General features: G+C 44.1%; 1 protein-coding gene across 2 annotated transcripts; it reads left to right on the forward strand.

Moving 5' to 3' along the window:
• The first annotated feature begins 246 nt into the window (after window positions 1-246).
• Window positions 247-22884, forward strand: LOC120058869 (hepatocyte growth factor-like protein). 2 transcript variants are annotated; one of them, XM_039007612.1, is made up of 18 exons: window positions 247-553; window positions 1150-1294; window positions 5101-5216; window positions 5343-5457; window positions 5582-5718; window positions 6514-6634; window positions 9998-10116; window positions 10236-10407; window positions 11132-11316; window positions 11543-11645; window positions 11809-11945; window positions 12217-12249; window positions 12439-12556; window positions 14662-14739; window positions 14943-15089; window positions 15328-15434; window positions 19879-20021; window positions 20440-22884. In XM_039007612.1, the coding sequence occupies exons 1-18, from the start codon at window positions 499-501 to the stop codon at window positions 20599-20601; spliced, it is 2193 nt and encodes a 730-aa protein (XP_038863540.1). In that variant the 5' UTR covers window positions 247-498; the 3' UTR covers window positions 20602-22884. The 2 variants fall into 2 exon arrangements, with proteins under 2 accessions (XP_038863540.1, XP_038863548.1); XM_039007620.1 differs by having other exon boundaries at window positions 248-553; window positions 11132-11262.
• The last annotated feature ends 593 nt before the right edge of the window (window positions 22885-23477 follow it).

The following is a 23477-nucleotide window of genomic DNA, read 5'->3' on the forward strand; positions in this document are numbered from 1 at the left end:
GCCAGACACGTGTGTTGTGACTGAGTGTGTGACAGAGAAAATCGTTTTTGTGTCATTAAGACAAGTCTACTGTAATCTTTGTGGTCGTTTGGATTCTACTGACGTCCAGTGGTGATCACGCGTATTGCCGAGGCTCATAAATAAAGTGTTACACTGACTTGAGTTGATATTTTAGGCTACATTGTATTAATGATTAATGGACTTATCGATTGGTTGTCTTTTTGGGGTAAGCGGCTCTGTTTGATTAAGCTTGTTACATGTTCACGTGTGGGTGGACGGGATAAAGTCATTATTCACACTGATTTCGTAACTTTGGATTTTCCCGTCCAGTAAACACCACAATATATTGTTTTTATCGGCTTCTTAATTTTTCACCGTGTTCTACCCTAATCAATTTCGTTGAAACACGACAACCAGAGCCTAGAGGAACTCCAGAACTGACAAAAAAATCCTCGTATCTGCTTCCATTCAGCACTGCTCTCATTCTTTACCTTAGCCATGCAACTTATTATTTCCTGTGTTTTCCTGGCTTTTTGGAGGGGATTGGTCATAGGTAAGAAGAAAAAAAACGTTTTTTTTAATTCTATTTTGGAGATAATTGACAGTAGATTAATGTGCCAATTAGTATCTATTTTAATGTAACTGGAATTGGTTTATTGATTTTATTGTTGAGTTGTTGGTCAGCTCATTTTACAAAGGAATAGTATAGAAGTGACTGCAGCAAAAGGTGGCAGTTTAGTTTGCTTATTAATGGGATCAGTAATGTATACTGTAATTTTACTGACTGCATTCTGTCAAATGGGTGATTCTGTCAGTTGAAGAGTTTTGATAGGGGAAAGGAGACACTTGTCCACCCGTGTAAGCTTCACAAAAATGGTGTAATGGTCCAAAGGTCTTATGTGCCCAGTCAGACCCATGCACAAATGTTGTTCAGGAGAATAGCTGACACACAGACAGCTGGGTACCCAACACATGTCGTACTTTTCAGAATTCAGTAAATAGGCCTAGTGGTTGTAAGTTAGAACTTCTAACCAAAGCCTTTCTGAAACAACCCTAATTTGTAATAAACTCCAGTAAGATAGTGGTTAGATTGAATGAATAACAAGTCCCATTAGGCATTAGGACTGTGTTTTTTGTGTTTGGCCATAGGGTCCCGCTGCCCTCTGAATGACTTCCAGCGTTCCGAGGGAAGGGAACTGGTTCCTACCTCCTGGAACTCTGCACGGGTGCTGATACTCCCAGGGCTGACGCTGGATGACTGTGCCAGACGATGCTCAAATACACTGGACTGCAGGTACCCTGGAGTGTTGTACGACCTCACTACAACACCTAGCAATCTTAGCGGTTAAGGTGTTGGACACAGGTTTGAGTGCCAGTCAGAGTACCCCCGAATTCTTAAAAAATATAACACAAGCTTACATGAAAACTCCTTGGACAAGGAAGCGTGCAGGTAAGATCATGGTCAACCCTGGACACCCCATCTTTTAAAGACTCTCCACTGGCAGACGGTTAAGGGGCCCTATTCAATCAACATTGAGGAAGTTCATCTTGACAGTGTGATTGCAATTTAAAGGCTGCATTCACGGTAAATGCTGCATATGTCGGCTCAATCGGAAATTACCTTTACATTTCTAGCACGGAATCTGTAACGCTTCAGCTTTACAGAATGAATAGAGCCCTAGGTCAATCATGAAAAAAATGGCCTCCACCTGAACAGTTTCTTCCCCCATGCTGTGGCCCTCTTCTTCCCCCAATCTGTGGCTCTCATCAACCGGCCAGCGGGCTCATAGGAATTACACTATATATACACAAGTATGTGGACACCCCTTCAAGTTAGTGGATTCAGCTATTTCAGCCACACCCGTTGCTGACAGATGTATAAAATTGAGCACACACCCGTGCAATCTCCATAGACAAGCATTGGCAGTAGAATGGCCTTACTGAAGAGCTCAATGACTTTCAATGTGGCACCGTCATAGGATGCCACCTTTCCAACAAGTCCATTTTGGACATTTCTGCCCTGCCCCGGTCAACTGTAAGTGCTGTTATTGTGAAGTGGAAACGTGTAGGAGCAACAACGGCTCAGCCGCAAAGTAGTGGGCCACACAAGCTCACAGAATGGGACCGCCGAGTGCTGAAGCGCGAAGAGCTTAAAAATCGTCTGTCCTCAGTTGCAACACTCACTAGCAGGTTCCAAACTGCCTCTGGAAGCAACATCAGCACAATAACTGTTTGTCGGGAGGTTCATGAAATGTGTTTTCATGGCCGAGCAGTCGCACACAAGCCTAAGATTACCATGCGCAATGCCAAGCTTTGGCTGGAGTGGTGTAAAGCTCGCCGCCATTGGACTCTGGAGCAGTGGAAACGCATTATATTGAGTGATGAATCACACTTCACCAATGGGCGAATCTGGATTTGGAGGATGCCAGGAGAACGCTACCTGCCCCAATGCATAGAGCCAACTGTAAAGTTTGGTGGAGGAGGAATAATGGTCTGGGGCTGTTTTTCATGGTTCGGCCAAGGCCCCTTAGTTCCATTGAAAGGAAATCTTACCGCTTCAGCATACAATGACATTCTAGACGATTCTGTGCTTCCAACTTTGTGGCAACAGTTTGGGGAAGGCCCTTTCGGTGTGGAAGAACTGGCCTGCACAGAGCCCTGACCTCAACCCCATCGAACACCTTTGGGATGAATTGGAACGCCGACTGCGGGCCGGGCCTAATCACCCGACCTCACTAATGGTCTTGTGGCTGAATGGAAGCAAGTCCCCGCAGCAATGTTCCAACATCTAGTGGAAAGCCTTCCCAGAAGAGTAGAAGGCTGTTATAGCAGCAAAGGGGGATCAACTCCATATTAATGCCCATGATTTTGGAATGAGATGTTTGAGGAGCAGGTGTCCACATACTTTTGGTCATGTGGTGTAAGTGACTTTGCATTGAACCAATTACTGTACCTTGTCATCAATGACCTCTAATACAAATCTGCACTATACGGCATTTGCACCAGTGAGGCTGCTGAGGGGAGGACAGCTCATAATAATGTCTGGAACAGAGTGAATGGAATGGCATCAAACAGATGGCGTGTTTGATGTATTTGATACCATTCCACTCATTCCTCTCTGGCCTGTCTTCCCCAATTAAGGTACCACCAACCTCCTGTGATTTGCACTATGTAGACCTCTGAACAACATTGTATATATTTGCCATGGCAACATCCCTCCCTCTGCCTATATTTTATTTTATTTATTTAACCTTTATTTAACCAGGTACGCAAGTTGAGAACAAGTTCTCATTTACAATTGCGACCTGGCCAAGATAAAGCAAAGCAGTTCAACACATACAACAACACATAGTTACACATGGAGTAAAACAAACATACAGTCAATAATACAGTAGAAAAATAAGTCTATATACAATGTGAGCAAATGAGGTGAGATAAGGGAGGTAAAGGCAAGAAAAAGGCCATGGTGGCGAAGTAAATACAATATAGCAAGTAAAACACTGGAATGGTAGATTTGCAGTGGAAGAATGTGCAAAGTAGAGATAGAAATAATGGGGTGCAAAGGAGCTAAATAAATACAGTAGGGGGAGAGGTAGTTGTTTGGGCTAAATTATAGATGGGCTATGTACATGTGCAGTAATCTGTGAGCTGCTCTGACAACTGGTGCTTAAAGCTAGTGAGGGAAATAAGTGTTTCCAGTTTCAGTGATTTTTGTAGTTCGTTCCAGTCATTGGCAGCAGAGAACTGGAAGGAGAGGCGGTCAAAGGAAGAATTGGTTTTGGGGGTGACCAGAGAGATATACCTGCTGGAGCGCGTGCTACAGGTGGGTGCTGCTATGGTGACCAGCGAGCTGAGATAAGGGGGGACTTTACCTAGCAGGGTCTTGTAGATGACCTGGAGCCAGTGGGTTTGGCGACGAGTATGAAGCGAGGGCCAGCCAACGAGAGCGTACAGGTCGCAGTGGTGGGTAGTATATGGGGCTTTGGTGACAAAACGGATAGCACTATGATAGACTGCATCCAATTTATTGAGTAGGCTATTGGAGGCTATTTTGTAAATTACATCGCCGAAGTCAAGGATCGGTAGGATGGTCAGTTTTACAAGGGTATGTTTGGCAGCATGAGTGAAGGATGCTTTGTTGCGAAATAGGAAGCCAATTCTAGATTTAACTTTGGATTGGAGATGTTTGATGTGAGTCTGGAAGGAGAGTTTACAGTCTAACCAGACACCTAGGTATTTGTAGTTGTCCACATATTCTAAGTCAGAACCGTCCAGAGTAGTGATGCTGGACGGGCGGGCAGGTGCAGGCAGCGATCGGTTGAAGAGCATGCATTTAGTTTTAGTTGTATTTAAGAGCAGTTGGAGCCCACGGAAGGAGAGTTGTATGGCATTGAAGCTCGTCTGGAGGGTTGTTAACACAGTGTCCAAAGAAGGGCCAGAAGTATACAGAATGGTGTCGTCTGCGTAGAGGTGGATCAGAGACTCACCAGCAGCAAGAGTGACATCATTGATGTATACAGAGAAGAGAGTCAGTCCAAGAATTGAACCCTGTGGTACCCCATAGAGACTGCCAGAGGTCCGGACAACAGGCCCTCCGATTTGACACACTGAACTCTATCAGAGAAGTAGTTGGTGAACCAGGCGAGGCATTCATTTGAGAAACCAAGGCTATTGAGTCTGTCGATGAGGATGTGGTGATTGACAGAGTCGAAAGCCTCTGGCTGCACAGTATTGTTTCTTATCGATGGCGGTTAAGATATCGTTTAGGACCTTGAGCGTGGCTGAGGTGCACCCATGACCAGCTCTGAAACCAGATTGCATAGCGGAGAAGGTATGGTGGGATTCGAAATGATTCTAAATTCTAAATTATATAGAAGTATCCCCTCTTTAAATGGTATATTCCCACTGCAATCAGCCTAAACTCCAGTTTTATGTTTACTGTACCGATATTGAATACTCTGTATGATGTCTATGTGGACTTGTGTTTCTATTCTGTTTGTATATTGTCTGTTGCTGGCAGCACCTTCTCACTAAGGCAAATTCTGGGTATTCCATGTGTAAATGTACTTTGACGAATGAAGGAGGTTCTAATTTCACCAGAGCCTTCAACTACGAGACGCGTCCCTCCATCACCTGTAAACAGCTGCCATGGGTGGAGGATGGCAGCAACGCAGAGGTCAAGAGGAACGTCAACTGTGACCTTTATGAGAAGAAGGGTAAGCTTTGTGGTCAAAGTGAGGTCATGTTCTCTGTCATTTATGTAATTTTATAAAAAATGTGTTGTGTTAGTAGTATGCTGTGATTTTAGTTTGAAAATAGCTATTTTTTTCTGTGATGTGCAGTCTACGTAAGAAAGTGCATTGTGGGTAAAGGAGAAGACTATCGAGGCAAGGTGTTCATGACAAAAAGTGGCCATACTTGTCAACAGTGGTGGTCAAAGTTCCCACACGATCACAGGTAATATCATCCCATCGATTTCTGAGAGTTGTAGTTTGGAAGCTGAAAACATGACCCAGAAGAATATATAATACGATATGTCTCTGTCTCTCTCACACACATGCTGTTTCTAAACTTGTCATAGATGGACACCCACAGCCACTAATGGCTTGGAGCTGAACTACTGCAGGAACCCAGATGGGGACCGCATCGGGCCGTGGTGCTACACCACTGATCCAGAACGGCGTTATGAGACCTGCAATATCCCCCACTGCAAAGATGGTACATCCCATTCTGTTCAAAAGTTCCTGCAGTTGAAGGATTGCAACTGCAAATGTTTCTAAAGTTAATGTGATAACACTATGTGTGTATGTATTGTATTTTAACTTATTATCTGTTTGGCACATTGAACATATCTGTTAGGCACTGTGGACATGTCTGTTTGGCATAGTGGACATGTCTGTTAGGCACAGTGGACATATCTGTTAGGCACTGTGGACATGTCTGTTAGGCACAGTGGACATGTCTGTTAGGCACAGTGGACATGTCTGTTAGGCACAGTGGACATGTCTGTTAGGCACAGTGGACATGTCTGTTAGGCACAGTGGACATGTCTGTTAGGCACAGTGGACATGTCTGTTAGGCACAGTGGACATGTCTGTTAGGCACAGTGGACATGTCTGTTTGGCACAGTGGACATGTCTGTTAGGCACAGTGGACATGTCTGTTAGGCACAGTGGACATGTCTGTTAGGCACTGTGGACATGTCTGTTAGGCACTGTGGACATGTCTGTTAGGCACTGTGGACATGTCTGTTAGGCACTGTGGACATGTCTGTTAGGCACTGTGGACATGTCTGTTAGGCACTGTGGACATGTCTGTTAGGCACTGTGGACATGTCTGTTAGGCACAGTGGACATGTCTGTTAGGCACTGTGGACATGTCTGTTAGGCACTGTGGACATGTCTGTTAGGCACAGTGGACATGTCTGTTTTGATCACAGAGAACATGTCTGTTTTGATCACAGAGAACAACACAGTGTTGTTACAAATTGTGTGTGTTTGGGTTTGTGCACAGAGGTGTGTATCACATGTAATGGGGAAGACTACAGGGGTCAGGTTGACCACACAGTGAGTGGCAGAGAGTGCCAACGTTGGGACCAGCAGTACCCACACCAACACATCTACCAGCCTGAGAAGTATGTCTGTCCACCCAGCGCTATTATCACCTACCACTACAATCACCACCACTACAACCACCACCACCACCACCACCACCACTACCACTACCACCACTACAACCACCACCACTATAACCACCACTACAACCACTATAACCACCACTACAACCACCACAACGACCACCACTATAACCACCACTACAACCACTATAACCTCCACCACTACAACCACTACAACCACCACCACTATAACCACCACTATAACCACCACTACAACCACCACCACTATAACCACCACTACAACCACCACCACTATAACCACCACTACAACCACTATAACCACCACTACAACCACCACAACGACCACCACTATAACCACCACTACAACCACTATAACCTCCACCACTACAACCACTACAACCACCACCACTATAACCACCACTATAACCACCACTACAACCACCACTACAACCACTATAACCTCCACCACTACAACCACTACAACCACCACCACTATAACCACCACTACAACCACCACCACTATAACCACCACTATAACCACCACTACAACCACCACTACAACCACTATAACCTCCACCACTACAACCACTACAACCACCACCACTACCACCACTATAACCACCACTACAACCACCACTACAACCACTATAACCTCCACCACTACAACCACTACAACCACCACCACTATAACCACCACTACAACCACTACAACCACCACTATAACCACCACTACAACCACCACTACAACCACTATAACCTCCACCACTACAACCACTACAACCACCACCACTACCACCACTATAACCACCACTACAACCACAACAACCACCACTACAACCACCACTACAACCACCACTACAACCACCACTACAACCACCACTACAACCACAACGACCACCACTATAACCACCACTACAACCACTATAACCTCCACCACTACAACCACTACAACCAGCACCACTACCACCACTATAACCACCACTACAACCACTATAACCTCCACCACTACAACCACTACTACCACCACTATAACCACCACTACCACCACTATAACCACCACTACAACCACTATAACCACCACCACTACCACTACCACCACTACAACCACTGCAACCACCACCACTACAACCACTATAACCACCACTACTACAACCACCACCACCACAACAACCACCACTACAACCACCACCACAACCACCACTACAACCACCACTACAACCACAACCACCACTACAACCACCACCACTACAACCACCACCACCACTACAACCACCACCACCACTACAACCACCACTACAACCACAACCACCACTACCACCACTACAACCACCACCACTACAACCACCACCACCACAACCACCACTACAACCACCACTACAACCACCACCACTATAACCACCACTACAACCACCACTACAACCACTGTAACCACCACTACCACCACTATAACCACCACTACAACCACTATGACCACCACTACAACCACTATGACCACCACTACAACCACTATAACCACCACTACCACCACTACAACTACTACAACCACCACTACAACCACCACTACCACCACTACAACCACTACTACCACCACTACAACCACCACTACCACCACTACAACCACTACCACCACTACAACCACCACCACTACAACCACAACCACTACCACCACTACAACCACTACCACCACTACAACCACTACCACAACCATTACAACCACTACCACCACTACCACTCCACTCTTTTACATGCTTTTTGTTGTAGGCCTACATGCCTTTGTACAGTGCATTTGGAAAGTATTCAGACCCCTTCACTTTTTCAAAATGTTGTTACGTTACAGCCTTATTCTAAAATTGATTAAATTGTTTTTTTTCCCTCATCAATTTACACACAGAACCATAATGACAAAGCGAAAGCAGGTTTTTATCAATTTTTGCAAGTTCATATTTTTTAAATACCTAATTTACATAAGTATACAGACCCTTTGCTATGAGACTCGAAACTGAGCTCAGGTGTATCCTGTTTCCATTGATCATCCTTGAGATGTATCTATGACTTGATTGGAGTCTACCTGTTGAAAATGATATTGATTGGAGATGATTTGGAAAGGCACGCACCTGTATATATAAGGTCTCACCGTTGACAGTGCATGTCAGAGCAAAAACCAAGCCATGCGGTCAACTGAATTGTCCGTAGAGCTCCGAGACAAGATTGTGTTGAAGCACAGATCCGGAGAAGGGTACCAAAACATTTCTGCCACATTGAAGGTCCCCAAGAACACAGTGGCCTCCATCATTCTTATATGGAAGAAGTTTGGAACCACCAAGACCCTTCCTAGATCTGGCTTCCCGGCCAAACTAAGCAATCAGGGGGAGAATGGCCTTGGTCAAGGAGGTGACCAAGAACCTGATGGTTACACTTACAGAGCTCCAGAGTTCCTTTGTGGAGATGGGAGAACTTTCCAGAAGGACAACCATCTCTGCAGCACTCCACCAATCAGGCCTTTATGGTATTGTTAGGCTCTAATTTTCAGAGTAAAAACTCTACGGACACTATGAAATCTTAACCAAGTTTATTCTTCCCAGAGGATCAATACAGCTGCATTAGACAAAGACCTTTTCACACAAGCACTGATATTTAAGCATTCCTCCTAGGCTCCTCCTACACATCTGTACAAACATTGTATTTTTACTGCTAAGCAGGACACTAAGTGATACGGGCCATAAACTTTAATTTCTCCCTTAACGTGACCTGACCTGATCTCGCCCCCTTCATCACTAATCCATGGCTCTCTCCCCTTATCAATGCCTGTCACATGTGATCTCTTTCTCTACACTCAGTACATTCCAAGCTCAATTGCCCCCACCATATACTTTCCTCTTACAGATAATCATTAACCTCTGGTGTAGAACCTCGGCTATGGCACCCCTCGTTTCTCTATTACAGCTAGTGATTAATAAGAATTTAAAGTTCATAAATCCAAACCTGTCAGTAGAGTGGCCACTCCTCAGTAAAAGGCGCATGACAGCCCGCTTGGAGTTTGTCAAAAAGACACTTAAAGGACTCCCAGACTGATGAAACCAAGATTTCACTCTTTGGACTGAATACCAAGCATCATGTCTGGAAGAAACTTGGCACCATCCTTACGGTGAAGCATGGTGGTGGCAGCATCATGCTGTGGGGATGTTTTTCAGCGGCAGGGACGCTGTGAAGGGGTTTGAATACTTTCCGAATGCACTGTATACGGCCAGTATTACTCCTGTCTAATCAATATTTAGTACTGTAACAGAGTAGAGAACAATCAATCATTCCAATTGAGAAGTTCCTAACATTGTGCTGGAATATTGTACATGTGCATTCCAGGTATCCAGATAAGAGCTTGGATGATGACTACTGCCGTAACCCAGACGCCTCCCCTGTTCCCTGGTGCTACACCACAGACCCTGATATGGAGAGAGAGCGCTGCGAGATCAGCAAGTGCTGTACGTCTTTCCCCCTCATACATCCACCCAGTCCATTAATTCACACTATTCCATTGTTATAACAATGTAATACAATCTATATTGACCCTCATATTGTCACCTTTCTCCCTTCACTCTAGCTGTGGTTACAAAGAGACGCCTCCGGTCCAGCTACACCACAAACTGTTTCCGTGGTCGCGGGGAGGATTACCGCGGTAAAGTAAATGAGACGACCGGCGGTATCGCCTGTCAGCGTTGGGACGCCCAGTACCCGCATGAGCACCCCTTCTACCCAAACACCTACGAATGCAAGTAAGCCAGAAAAACAGGCGATAGAGGGATGGATGGATAAAGGGATGAGAGGTGGGACTGATGGTTAAAGGGATGAGTGGTGGGACTGATGGTTATAGGGATGAGAGGTGGGATTGATGGATAAAGGGATGAGAGGTGGGACTAATGGATAAAGGGATTAGAGGTGGGACTGATGGTTAAAGGGATGAGAGGTGGGACTGATTCTTCAAAGGGATGAGAGGTGGGACTGATTCTTCAAAGGGATGAGAGGTGGGACTGATTCTTCAAAGGGATGAGAGGTGGGACTGATGCTTCAAAGGGATGAGAGGTGGGACTGATTCTTCAAAGGGATGAGAGGTGGGACTGATGGATAAAGGGATGAGAGGTGGGACTGATGGTTAAAAAGATGAGAGGTGGGATGCTTAAAGGGATGAGAGGTGGGACTGATGGTTAAAGAGATGAGAGGTGGGATGCTTAAAGGGATGAGAGGTGGGACGATGACCAGTGAGTGATGGTATGAGGAGTGAAGTAAAGTTTATTGAGATGAGTATCTACATGAATGGCTGATCTTGGGTCTAGTTATTTATGTTCCTAGAGTACATTTACAATATAGTCATAGCAGAATCACGTGTCCAGAGCGACAGAGTCAGTAGCATACATCCAACATACTGTATTTACCCATGAATAATGATCCATGTGTTTTTGTGTGCTATACTTATTGTCTGTACTGTACCATTGCTCCCAGGGGCTTGGAGGAGAACTACTGTCGTAACCCAGATGGATCCGAGGCGCCCTGGTGCTTCACGTCTGTGCCTGAGATGAGGACGGCTCTTTGTTTACAGATCAAACGCTGTGCAGACGACATTGAAGCTGAGGGTACACTGCCCTCTGGTGTTTCAATGGGCCCGATGCTCTCTCAATGCAATCTAGGTTCCTCAAACACAAGTCTACTTAATAACACAAAGAAGGGGTTGGGGGTTACAATTCCAGTAGTTTTGTAAGGTTAACCAAATTCCAATTCCACATTTTTCTAATTGAAAGCATTAAAGAGAAAAGGGAATTGGAATGTTAGTGTATTGACTGGAATTCAAATGGAATTGATCCCAACCCTGGTATCTGTAATCATGTTTTTTTGTCCTTTTTCCCCACACCCTAGATTGCTACCATGAAAATGGTAAAAACTACAGGGGTGTAGTCCGTAAGACGCGTAAGGGCATCACCTGTCAGAAGTGGAGTGTCAACATGCCTCACAAAACAAAGTATGAAAAATGTAATAAATCATGAATTCATAAAAGGCAGGTCTATTTGGTTTTGTCAAAGAGGGAAACTGAATATATATTTATTTATGGGATAGTATCAGGTGTTTGTAGAAGTGTCTCCTGGGCCATGCATAGGTAGGTTTACTGTACTGTGGTTTTCCAGGATAAACCCAGGGACCCACCCTGATGCCAACCTGACAGAGAACTACTGCCGGAACCCAGATGGGGACCAGCACGGACCCTGGTGCTACACTACTGACCCCAAAACAGAGTTTGACTACTGTGCCATCAAGCAATGTGGTAAAGATTCCCCTCCTCCCATAACTCTGTGCCCTCAGGCATCACATTCCTCTCTCCATATCGTTCTCTTGTTACTCTGTCACTCATCATCTCTTATCTCTATGCTCTAATAGTAGGCCTAATATTATTATTAATATTAATGATTACAATATTAACTTACTAACACTATAAAGCTATTTTCATACATTTTGCTCAAAGCACTAATCCCTCTATGGGTTTGTGTTGTTATAAACTGATTAAATAATTATTCTGGTTATTGTTGTTTGAACAGCTGGGGAGAAAGTGTCCATCATTGAGCCATCAGGTGAGCTTTTAAAGGGATATGTAACTACAATGAAAAATAAGTATTTTCTGGAAGTGGACGTGTGTATACAACTTTACTCATCAACTGAAGTAAGTGTGTGTGTGTGTGTGTGTGTGTGTGTGTGTGTGTGTGTGTGTGTGTGTGTGTGTGTGTGTGTGTGTGTGTGTGTGTGTGTGTGTGTGTGCACAGAGATTGTGGAGTTTAATGAGTGTGGAAAGAGAGAGGATCGTTTGGCCAAGAGTCCAATACTGCGTATTGTTGGTGGGCTTCCTGGAAACTCTCCCTGGACAGTCAGTCTCAGAGACAGGTCAGTCTGAGACAGCCGTCTTCATAACCTCTCTGTCTCCCCCTGTAAGAGCCCAGTCTTCATCACCTCTCTGTCTCCCCCTGTAAGAGCCCAGTCTTCATAACCTCTCTGTCTCCCCCTGTAAGAGCCCAGTCTACATAACCTCTCTGTCTCCCCCTGTAAGAGCCCAGTCTTCATAACCTCTCTGTCTCCCCCTGTAAGAACCCAGTCTTCATAACCTCTCTGTCTCCCCCTGTAAGAGCCCAGTCTTCATAACCTCTCTCTCTCCCCCTGTAAGAGTCCAGTCTTCATAACCTCTCTCTCTCCCCCTGTAAGAGCCCAGTCTTCATAACCTCTCTCTCTCCCCCTGTAAGAGCCCAGTCTTCATAACCTCTCTGTCTCCCCCTGTAAGAGCCCAGTCTTCATAACCTCTCTCTCTCCCCCTGTAAGAGCCCAGTCTTCATCACCTCTCTGTCTCCCCCTGTAAGAACCCAGTCTTCATAACCTCTCTGTCTCCCCCTGTAAGAACCCAGTCTTCATAACCTCTCTGTCTCCCCCTGTAAGAGCCCAGTCTTCATAACCTCTCTGTCTCCCCCTGTAAGAGCCCAGTCTTCATAACCTCTCTGTCTCCCCCTGTAAGAACCCAGTCTTCATAACCTCTCTGTCTCCCCCTGTAAGAGCCCAGTCTTCATAACCTCTCTGTCTCCCCCTGTAAGAGCCCAGTCTTCATAACCTCTCTGTCTCCCCCTGTAAGAGTCCAGTCTTCATAACCTCTCTCAATTCAATTCAGTGCAGTGGACTTTATTGACATGCCAAGTAAAATTACTTACATTGTCAAAGTATACATATAACAAAAATGGTGGGACCAATAGCAATAAGGCATCAATAATCTCTCTCTCTCCCCCTGTTAGAGCCCAGTCCTCATAACCTCTCTCTCTCTCTCTCTCTCTCCCTGTTAGAACCCAGTATTCATAACCTCTCTCTCACCTTGTTAGAGCCCAGTCCTCATAAGCTATCTCTCCCCCTGTTAGAGCCCAGTCCTCATAACCTCTCTCTCTCTCCTTGTTAGAGCCCAGTATTCATAACCTCTATCTCCCACTGTTAGAGCCCAGTCCTCATAACCTTTCTCTCTCCCCCTGTTAGAGCCCAGTCCTCATAACCTCTCTCTCTCCCCCTGTTAGACCCCAGTCTTCATAACCTCTCTCTCTCCCCCTGTTAGACCCCAGTCCTCATAACCTCTCTCTCTCCCCCTGTTAGACCCCAGTCTTCATAACCTCTCTCTCTCCCCCTGTTAGAACCCAGTCTTCATAACCTCTCTCTCTCCCCCTGTTAGAACCCAGTCTTCATAACCTCTCTCTCTCCCCCTGTTAGAACCCAGTCTTCATAACCTCTCTCTCTCCCCCTGTTAGAACCCAGTCTTCATAACCTCTCTCTCTCCCCCTGTTAGACCCCAGTCTTCATAACCTCTCTCTCCCCCTGTTAGACCCCAGTCTTCATAACCTCTCTCTCCCACTGTTAGACCCCAGTCTTCATAACCTCTCTCTCTCCCCCTGTTAGACCCCAGTCTTCATAACAAAAATGAAATGGGACCAACAGCAATAAGGCATCAATAATCTCTCTCTCTCTCTCCCTCCCCTTGTTAGAGCCTAGTCTTCATAATCTCTCTCTCTCTCTCCCTCCCCTTGTTAGAGCCTAGTCTTCATAATCTCTCTCTCCCTCCCCTTGTTAGAGCCTAGTCTTCATAATCTCTCTCTCTCTCTCTCTCTCTCCACGTTAGAGCCCAGTATTCATAATCTCTCTCTTTCTCTCCCTCCCCTTGTTAGAGCCTAGTATTCATAATCTCTCTCTCTCTCTCTCTCCACGTTAGAGCCCAGTATTCATAATCTCTCTCTTTCTCTCCCTCCCCTTGTTAGAGCCTAGTCTTCATAATCTCTCTCTCTCCCTCCCTCCCCTTGTTAGAGCCTAGTCTTCATAATCTCTCTCTCTCTCTCCACGTTAGAGCCCAGTATTCATAATCTCTCTCTTTCTCTCCCTCCCCTTGTTAGAGCCTAGTCTTCATAATCTCTCTCCCTCTCTCCACGTTAGAGCCCAGTATTCATGAACTCTCTCTCTCTCCTTGTGTGCAGGAAAGGAAACCATTTCTGTGGAGGCTCCCTGGTTAGCGCCAAATGGGTGATCAGTACTAAGCAGTGTTTCTCCTCTTGGTATGCTTTATGATTTATAAAGCATTTACATGTTATTGTTGTTTTTTCAAACACAGTAAAATGAAAAAAAAGTGTCAAATCCAATACCTTTTAAAAGAACCAGATCTAGACTCTAAAACAACAAGCCTAAAATAACCTCAAATGGTATAAATCTCTTGAATGTGATGAGGATCGTTGGTCAGTGTGTGTTCCTCTATGTGCAGCTATGTTGACCTTCCGGGGTACTCGGCCATGATGGGGACATTGTTTCGTAACCCCATAGTAGGAGAGCCAGACCGACAGACTATCCCTCTCACCAAGATCGTCTGTGGACCCTCTGAGTCCCAGCTGGTCATGCTACAACTGGAATAGTGCGTACACACACAAACACGTGCATGCAGCGACGCACATACACACACACACACACACACTAACCACATACGGTACACACGTACAGTATATCGTACACATACAGTATATCGTACAGTACCCAAGCAATATTATCATACCACTTTTCCAACTAGACCACCCAATATGATTTAACAGAAAACCCATTTAAATCCACATTCAGCTCAGTCTGATGCTCTTTCTCCTCCTCCTCTTCCTTAGCCATGCCCAGTTTAACGAGCGTGTGTCTCAGATATGCCTGCCCCCTGAACGCTACATAGTTCCAGAAGGAACCCTCTGTGAGATCGCAGGCTGGGGGGAAACTCAAGGTAAAGTAGAGCTATGCTCATAATTGTAACACTTCAATATTATTTACTCACATTCCTCCATATGAATCTTTAAAGGCACCCACCAGAGGGCAATGCCGCTCCTATTTCGGTGTAATTCCTGCTTGTTTAGGTTCCACCTCCGAAGAATGACACAGGTTACTTATACATACAGTATTCACTAATTGGGGGTGGGAAAGAACGTTGTGGGAATTTCCATATGGAGTCAGTGTAGCTATCAGGCATGCTAACCTTAGCTAGCCAACTTGCTAACCTTATCTACCTAGCTAAAGTTATCAGTTGTTGCTGTTTTTTTATTTTATATTACACCGTATTCAAAAGATTAGCAAGTTGGCTAGGCTGGTTCTGGCGCAGGATTTGTCATAAGCATTTAGAGAGAACTACTTGGAAACTAGTGTCTTTGATTTCGCCATCTAATGTTATCTCCAAAGTTTTGGCATCTTCCCTAAGACACATGCATTTTTGTACATTGTAATGGACACGGTGCAACCTTTTGTAGGTAGGCTTCTGGCAGGCTTTGGCTGCAGTACAGAAATGCCAAGTCCTTGCTCATGGTTCTCACAAAGGAAGTGAAATGATAGACTTGAATGACTTTGCTCCTGATTCACGTCTCAAATAACATGTAACAACACCCTGAGCACATCGGACACAAAATACCAATACAAATGTAACAACAGCACAACAAAATAGATAAACAAGTTCCTTGAATTGTCTTTTGTGGGTGCCTGTTCATTATACGATAGACAATTATATATATACAGTACCAGTCAAAAGTTTGGACACACCTACTCATTCAAGTTTTATTTTTTTTTTTTTTTTTTACAATTTTATACGTTGTAGAATAATAGTGAAGACTTCAAAACTATGAAATAACACATATGGAATCATCTAGTAACCAAAAAAGTGTTAAACAAATCAGAATCTATTTTAGATTTTAGATTCTTCAAAGTAGCCATAATATGGACTTGGTCTTTTACCGAATAGGGCTATCTTCTGTATACCACCCCTACCTAGTCACAACTTAACTGATTGGCTCAAACGCATTAAGAAGGAAAGAAATTCCACAAATTAACTTAACAAGGCATACCTGTTAATTGAAATGCATTCCAGGTGAATATCTCATGAAGCTGGTTGAGAAAATGCCAAGAGTATACAAAGCTATCATCAAGGCTGCTTTGGGTGGCTACTTTGAAGCTTCTAAATATAAAATATATTTTGATTTGTTTAACACTTTTGTGGTTACTACATGATTACATATCTGTTATTTCATATATATATATATATATGAAATAACAGATATATATATATATATATATATATATATATATATATATATATATATATATACACACACAGACTAGCAAAAAATATGTGAAAATTGACAAATTATCCAATAGATTATGTAAATTGTCTGGTAAAAAAAGTGGAGGTGCTAAGGCGAAAAGCTGTTTGGGTCATTCACGAATAGGAAGAACTTTGCAGGTGTTTCTGATTAATTGCTGGTTGGTGGTAACACTGAAATAAAATCTAGCCCTGAAAAGAAACGTCATATCATAGGGGAAACACTGACTGTCACGCCTACTCCCGCTCCGGTGCTCAACGTCGTTAGTCATCTTCATTACGCACACCTGCTCTCCATCATTACCCACACCTACTCCCCATCATTACCCACAGCTGCTCCCCATCATTACCCACAGCTGCTCCCCATCATTACCCACACCTGCTCCCCATCATTACCCACACCTGCTCCCCATCATTACCCACACCTGCTCTCCATAATTACCCACAGCTGCTCTTCATCATTACCCACACCTGCTCCCCATCATTACCCACACCTGCTCCCCATCATTACCCACACCTGCTCCCCATCATTACCCACACCTGCTCTCCATCATTACCCACACCTGCTCTCCATCATTACCCACACCTGCTCCCCATCATTACCCACACCTGCTCTCCATCATTACCCACACCTGCTCTCCATCATTACCCACACCTGCTCTCCATCATTACCCACACCTGCTCTCCATCATTACCCACACCTGCTCTCCATCATTACCCACACCTGCTCTCCATAATTACCCACACCTGCTCTCCATAATTACCCACACCTGCTCCCCATCATTACCCACACCTGCTCCCCATCATTACCCACACCTGCTCCCCATCATTACCCACACCTGCTCTCCATAATTACCCACACCTGCTCTCCATAATTACCCACACCTGCTCTCCATAATTACCCACAGCTGCTCTTCATCATTACCCACACCTGCTCCCCATCATTACCCACACCTGCTCCCCATCATTACCCACACCTGCTCTCCATAATTACCCACACCTGCTCTCCATAATTACCCACACCTGCTCCCCATCATTACCCACACCTGCTCTCCATCATTACCCACACCTGCTCTCCATCATTACCCACACCTGCTCCCCATCATTACCCACACCTGCTCCCCATCATTTCCCACACCTGCTCCCCATCATTACCCACACCTGCTCCCCATCATTACCCACAGCTAGACTTCATCATCACCTTGATGACCTTCCCTTTATTTAGCCCTCAGTAGCCTCAGTCATCAGGCAGTATTGCTTTGTTTTCATTCACGGCCTGTACGCTTCTCGTGTTTTGTTTATCTTCTGCGCCTGCTTCCTGACTCCCGGCGTATATGTGACATTTGCACAAACAAAAATCAAAAGTCTTCACTTCGGATTTCCCACTTCAAGCCCAAATATATCATAATTTGACTTAAACAGTGACTTATTGACAATAATCATTGTGCAACATCATGTGCAAGATCTGAGCACCATCTTTCAGTTACATTTTTTTAAATTTCTGCTCTTGTGGTAGTTTAAACTTCCATATATTAGCCTCATCATATTTCTCCTGTTGTATTCATTATATCTTTCCTTCATAATGTCCTTTTATATACCACCATCCTATAGCTGCATTACAAATCAAACGAAGAGGCGTTGTCGTGCCTTCTTCACGACTGTGTTGGTGTGTGGGGACTATGTAAATTCCTTAGTGATGTGGACACTGAGGAACTTGAAGCTTTCGACCTGCTCCACTACAGCCCCATCGATGTGGACGAGGCATGCTCGGCCCTCCGTTTCCTGTACTCCACGATCAGCTCTTTTGTCTTGTTGAGGGAGAGGTTGTGTTCCTGGCACCACACTGCCAGGTCACTGACCTCCTGCCTATAGGGGGTAATCCTTCTAACCCCCCCCCCCCCTTAAAAGATTTAGATGCACTATTGTAAAGTGGTTGTTCCACTGGATATCATAAGGTGAATGCACCAATTTGTAAGTCGCTCTGGATAAGAGCGTCTGCTAAATGACTTAAATGTAAATGTAAATGTATAGGCTGTCTCAACGTCGTCGTTGATCAGGCCTACCACAGTCGTGTCGTCAGCAAACTTAATGATGGTGTTGGTGTCCTGCGCGACCACACAGTTGTGGGTGAACCGGGAGTTCAGGAGGGGCCTAAGCACGCATCCCTGAGGGGCCCCCTTGTAGAGAGTTAGCATGGCGAATGTGTTGTTGCCTACCCTCACCACCTGGGGGCGGCCCGTCAGGAAGTCCAGGATCCAGTTGCAGAGTGAGGTGTTCAGTCCCAGGGTCCTGACCTTAGTGATGAGCTTGGAGGGAACTACAGTGTTGACCTGTAGTCAATGAACAGCATTTTCACATAGGTGTTCCTCTTCTCCAGGTGGGAGAGGGCATTGTGGAGTGCAATAGAGATTGCGTCATCTGTGGATCTATTGGGGCATTATGCAAATTGGAGTGGGTCCAGGGTGTCTAGGATGATGGCGTTGATGTGAGCCATGACCAGCTTTTCAAAGTATTTCATGGCAACAGATGTGTACTACGGGGCAATAGTCATTTAGGCAGGTTACCTTGGCGTTCTTAGGCACAGGAAAAATGGTGGTCTGCTTGAAACATGTAAGTATTATAGACTGGGTCAGGGAGAGGTTGAAAATGTCAATGAAGACACTTGCCAGCTGGTCAGTGCATGCTCTGAGTATGCGTTCTGGTAATCCGTCTGGCCCCGCGCCCTTGTGAACATTAACCTGTTTAAAGGTCTTACTCACATTGGCTATGGCGATGCTCTCATGCATGGTTCAGTGTTGCTTCCCTTGAAGCGAGCATATGACCAGGGTCCGAGTTGACCCAGGTCAGATTACATGGTCAGGAAAAACATCTGAACCAAATTTATGAAATGTTTTCTGCCCTTGAAGTTATGAAGTATCTGCTTTACTAATGTAGCATGTAAATTAGAGTGTTTCAGATCCTGGACCAAAAGATAGTGTTGTTATTTCCAGTACCACTCAGCATATGCCCTCCTCTTCCTCATTGTCTCGTTCTCTCTATCTCATCCTCCTTTCCCCCTCTTTCCCTTTCTCTCTCACTTTCTTAGGCACTTCTACAGATGACTCTGTGCTCAATGTGGCTCAAATACCAGTTCTAAGCAACAAGGATTGTAACAACTACTTTCGGGGTCGTGTTCGGGAGAACGAGATGTGCACCAACTCCTTCCAGGGTGGGGTGGGTGCCTGTGAGGTAGGTTCGGTGTGTTTGTGAGTTGTAGGATCTGTCTATGAGCAATGGTTTGTTTGTATGAGAGAGACTGAGATTGATGGTGAGCGAGAATGATAAGATAACTTTATTTTAGGATATTAATTATGTGACATACAGCCAAACTCAACATGTACAGATGTATGATCTTAATTTGAGCCAGTTTGCTACTGAAGGAAAATAATCCTGCAGCAATGTGAATTATTATGTGGATTATAATTAATGGAAATATTTGTAGGGGTTGATACATTTTTTGTAAGGAAAAATCAAGTCTGAAATTTCAAACTTCAGAAGCCTTTTAAACCTCAAATACACTACACGTTTTAAATGTCCCACATAGCAGGAAAGTTCTGCTGTGTGACAATGATCTAACAGTGATGTGTTCTTTCAATGTGACCCCCAGAGAGATTATGGGGGCCCTCTGGCCTGTCAGAACAGTGACTGCTGGGTGCTTGAGGGAGTGATCATCCCCATGAGGCGCTGTGGACACCCAGGCCAGCCTAACATCTTCATCCGTGTCTCTGTCTATGTGGACTGGATTAAGAAGGTCATGGAGATGGCTTAGCCACAAATACATTATGTCACCAAGCAGTGACTGGCTCTATGTTCTACTGGACTGCAATACATTTATCCACTTTCACCCCCCTACCCATAGCTCACAATCCATGACCACCTAATTGTGATCCGTGACCGTCTACATACAATTAGTTAATATACACTGAGTATATCAGATATTAGGAACAGTATTGATTTGCCCTCAGAAAAGTCTCAATCCTTCGGGGCATGGACTCTACAAGGTGTCGAAAGCATTCGACAGGGATGCTGGTTGACTGCAGTACTTCCCACAGTTATGTCAAGTTGGCTGGATGTCCTTTGGGTGGTGGACCATTCTTGATACACACAGGAAACTGTTGACCGTGAAAAACACAAACCGATGCACATGGTACCTACTACCATACCCTGTTCAAAGGCACATAAATATTTATTCTTGCCCATTCCCCCACTGAATGGTACATAAACACAATCCATGTTGCAATTGTCTCAAGGCTTAAAAATCCTTCTTTAGCCTGTGTCCTCCCCTTTGTCTACACTGGTTGAAGTGTATTTAACAAGTGACATCAATAAGGGATCATAGCTTTCACTTGGATTCACCTGGTTAGTCTATGTCATGGAAATAGCAGGTGTTCTTAATTGTTTGTACACTCAGTGTATAATGTTGTGTGTTATTCTACAATCTTATGACAACAATATAAGATAAAAATAACAATGTTTTCCCTTGTCTTCTGTCTACGTGTGATCAAAAACAATATTAGGCATTTTGATCTGAACAAAATAACTATAATCTTGTGGTGATTACATTACATATTGAACCTTGGCACTGACTTCAGGATGTGCTTGTGAAGGACATGCCTCCTTAACCTCATGCTTCTCAACAGCGTTCCCACACCCTTGACTAAAACTGCTGACTACCAACCCCTCCACCCCCCCCCTCCAGTATCCGATGGAGCTCCAAAATACCTTCTTTGCCCTCCAGCCTCTAAAGAAATCCCTCATCTGCCTTTTTTTATGCCTGCCCCCACCTCTAAAGACATGCCTTTGTGCCTCATGCAGAACAGTATGCGTTGCACATTCTTTCTGGTTCTATAGGAGGAGTTTTGTAACTCGGTCCTGATGAGCCCACGGAATTCAGATTAAATACACCTCAAGATCAGAGTCCAGCGGAATCTCACACACCAGCCTGCAGAGGGGCAGTGAACTAACTCTCTCCCTGTCTCTCGCTCTTGCAGTCTCTCCCTCTCTCTAACACTCACTCAAACACACACACATACTTTAGCACATTCTTATTATTATACACAGACAAATATAGATACTCGCATATCCACATACAGTATTCACAAATACACACATACTCATTTACACATAGAACCAAGATAATTAAACAAACTATTTGTGCACTCTGATTCAACAAATAAGTTTAGCAAATGACTGCTGATTTTACTGGCTTCGGTCAGTTTCAGTGGCAGTTTGGCAGTTCATGCTGCTCACTTTCGTGAAATTATGTTTATAATAGATGACTAATCAAATACTTATATGACTTATAGTTCTCATTTATACTGCAGATAGTTGACTAAATTGTTTATAAATGAGTAACAAAGTAACTCAAAAAATCTCAAGTCATGCCCTCTTCTGACTACATTTTAGATTAAAGCATTTTATTCCATGTGGCAGAGAACTTGTAATTTCAATTGATCTTATCAATATGAATATATCACCTTGTTTTGAGCAAGCTGACTCATTTGGCTAACATGCCTTTTTAGGTCATATGGGGTTTTCTTTTCTGTAAATTAGTTTTCTTTTCATAACTGTTTGAGTAATTCATTGTTATTCTCAATAACCCATACCTTTATACGTGTAGCCTATAAAGCATTTTCATTATGCGTATGAGTGTTTTCAATTTAAATGTTTTTAATTTTTTATTAAGAAGATGTTGATTCAACGTACAATTGTATGGCAACCAGCTGCAATAGGATTGTGAGATTGCTCAATATTTGGGCATTTACTGTAGCTGAACCAAAATACATTCTCCAGTTGAATTGTATGTTCACTCAACTTTAGATTTTAGGAGTTGAGTGTACATACAATTCAACTTGAGAATTTATTCGACCTTTTTGCATATTTCCCAGTGTGCTTATCGAGTGATTTGTAGTTACCACCCATGACTGTATTTGTTAGAGACAGACACATATATGTTGTAGTCAATGGTTTTCAGTCTTGTAGCTTTCACCAATTGTGTGTCTAAGTGAATATGTTGTTTTTTAAATTAAACTCTTTATGACAGTGCATTACATAATAGATACATAAGGCCTTTCTTTGAGGGCTTAGTTACACCCTAACGCAGCAGTTTGAAACTCCTGGTTTACAGGCCACATCAAGCCTGCAAGTCACATTATGCTGGCTTGCAAAGTGATGTGTAGTTCCTATTGGAGAACAGTTAGAGTGAGGATATCCAACAATTGGAACTTTTAATCATCTGCATCCTGCATTCAGAATTACTTCTGGAGTAGGGAGGATTGATTATTAAGACGACCTAAATCATATAAACTGGAATAGCCATCTCAGAACTGGGTGCAATAAGTCCAACTACTAACACATTGGATTAGTTTAGAAAATGTATGTTGTTTGTGTAGCATAAGATGAATCAACCAATGTGCATGCAAAAACACAGGTATTGAAACAAACAATTCTGAAAATCAACCTGCAATAGAGCATGCTGGGCAATATAATAATGATGGCTGTGGTTTTGAGCAAAAATGAACTTAATTTTTTAATCGGGAGGTGCTGGAACAAAAAGTGAGCGCGAGAGGGGGGTGACTTGTGGAGTTCTGAGGTACCGGAACACATGAGGATAAAAGTTACCTTTATAATAAAGCATTGCATACA

This window comes from Salvelinus namaycush, chromosome 2, assembly GCF_016432855.1.
Source record: "Salvelinus namaycush isolate Seneca chromosome 2, SaNama_1.0, whole genome shotgun sequence".
NCBI classification, from domain to species: Eukaryota; Metazoa; Chordata; class Actinopteri; order Salmoniformes; family Salmonidae; genus Salvelinus; species Salvelinus namaycush.

Coding starts and splice junctions, on each gene's coding strand:
- LOC120058869 (XM_039007612.1), top strand. CDS start 499: ATGCAACTTATTATTTCCTGTGTTTTCCTGGCTTTTTGGAGGGGATTG. Junction 1,295..5,100: donor TCAAATACACTGGACTGCAG/GTACCCTGGAGT, acceptor TAATTTCACCAG/AGCCTTCAACTACGAGACGC. Junction 20,022..20,439: donor GTGGGGTGGGTGCCTGTGAG/GTAGGTTCGGTG, acceptor TGTGACCCCCAG/AGAGATTATGGGGGCCCTCT.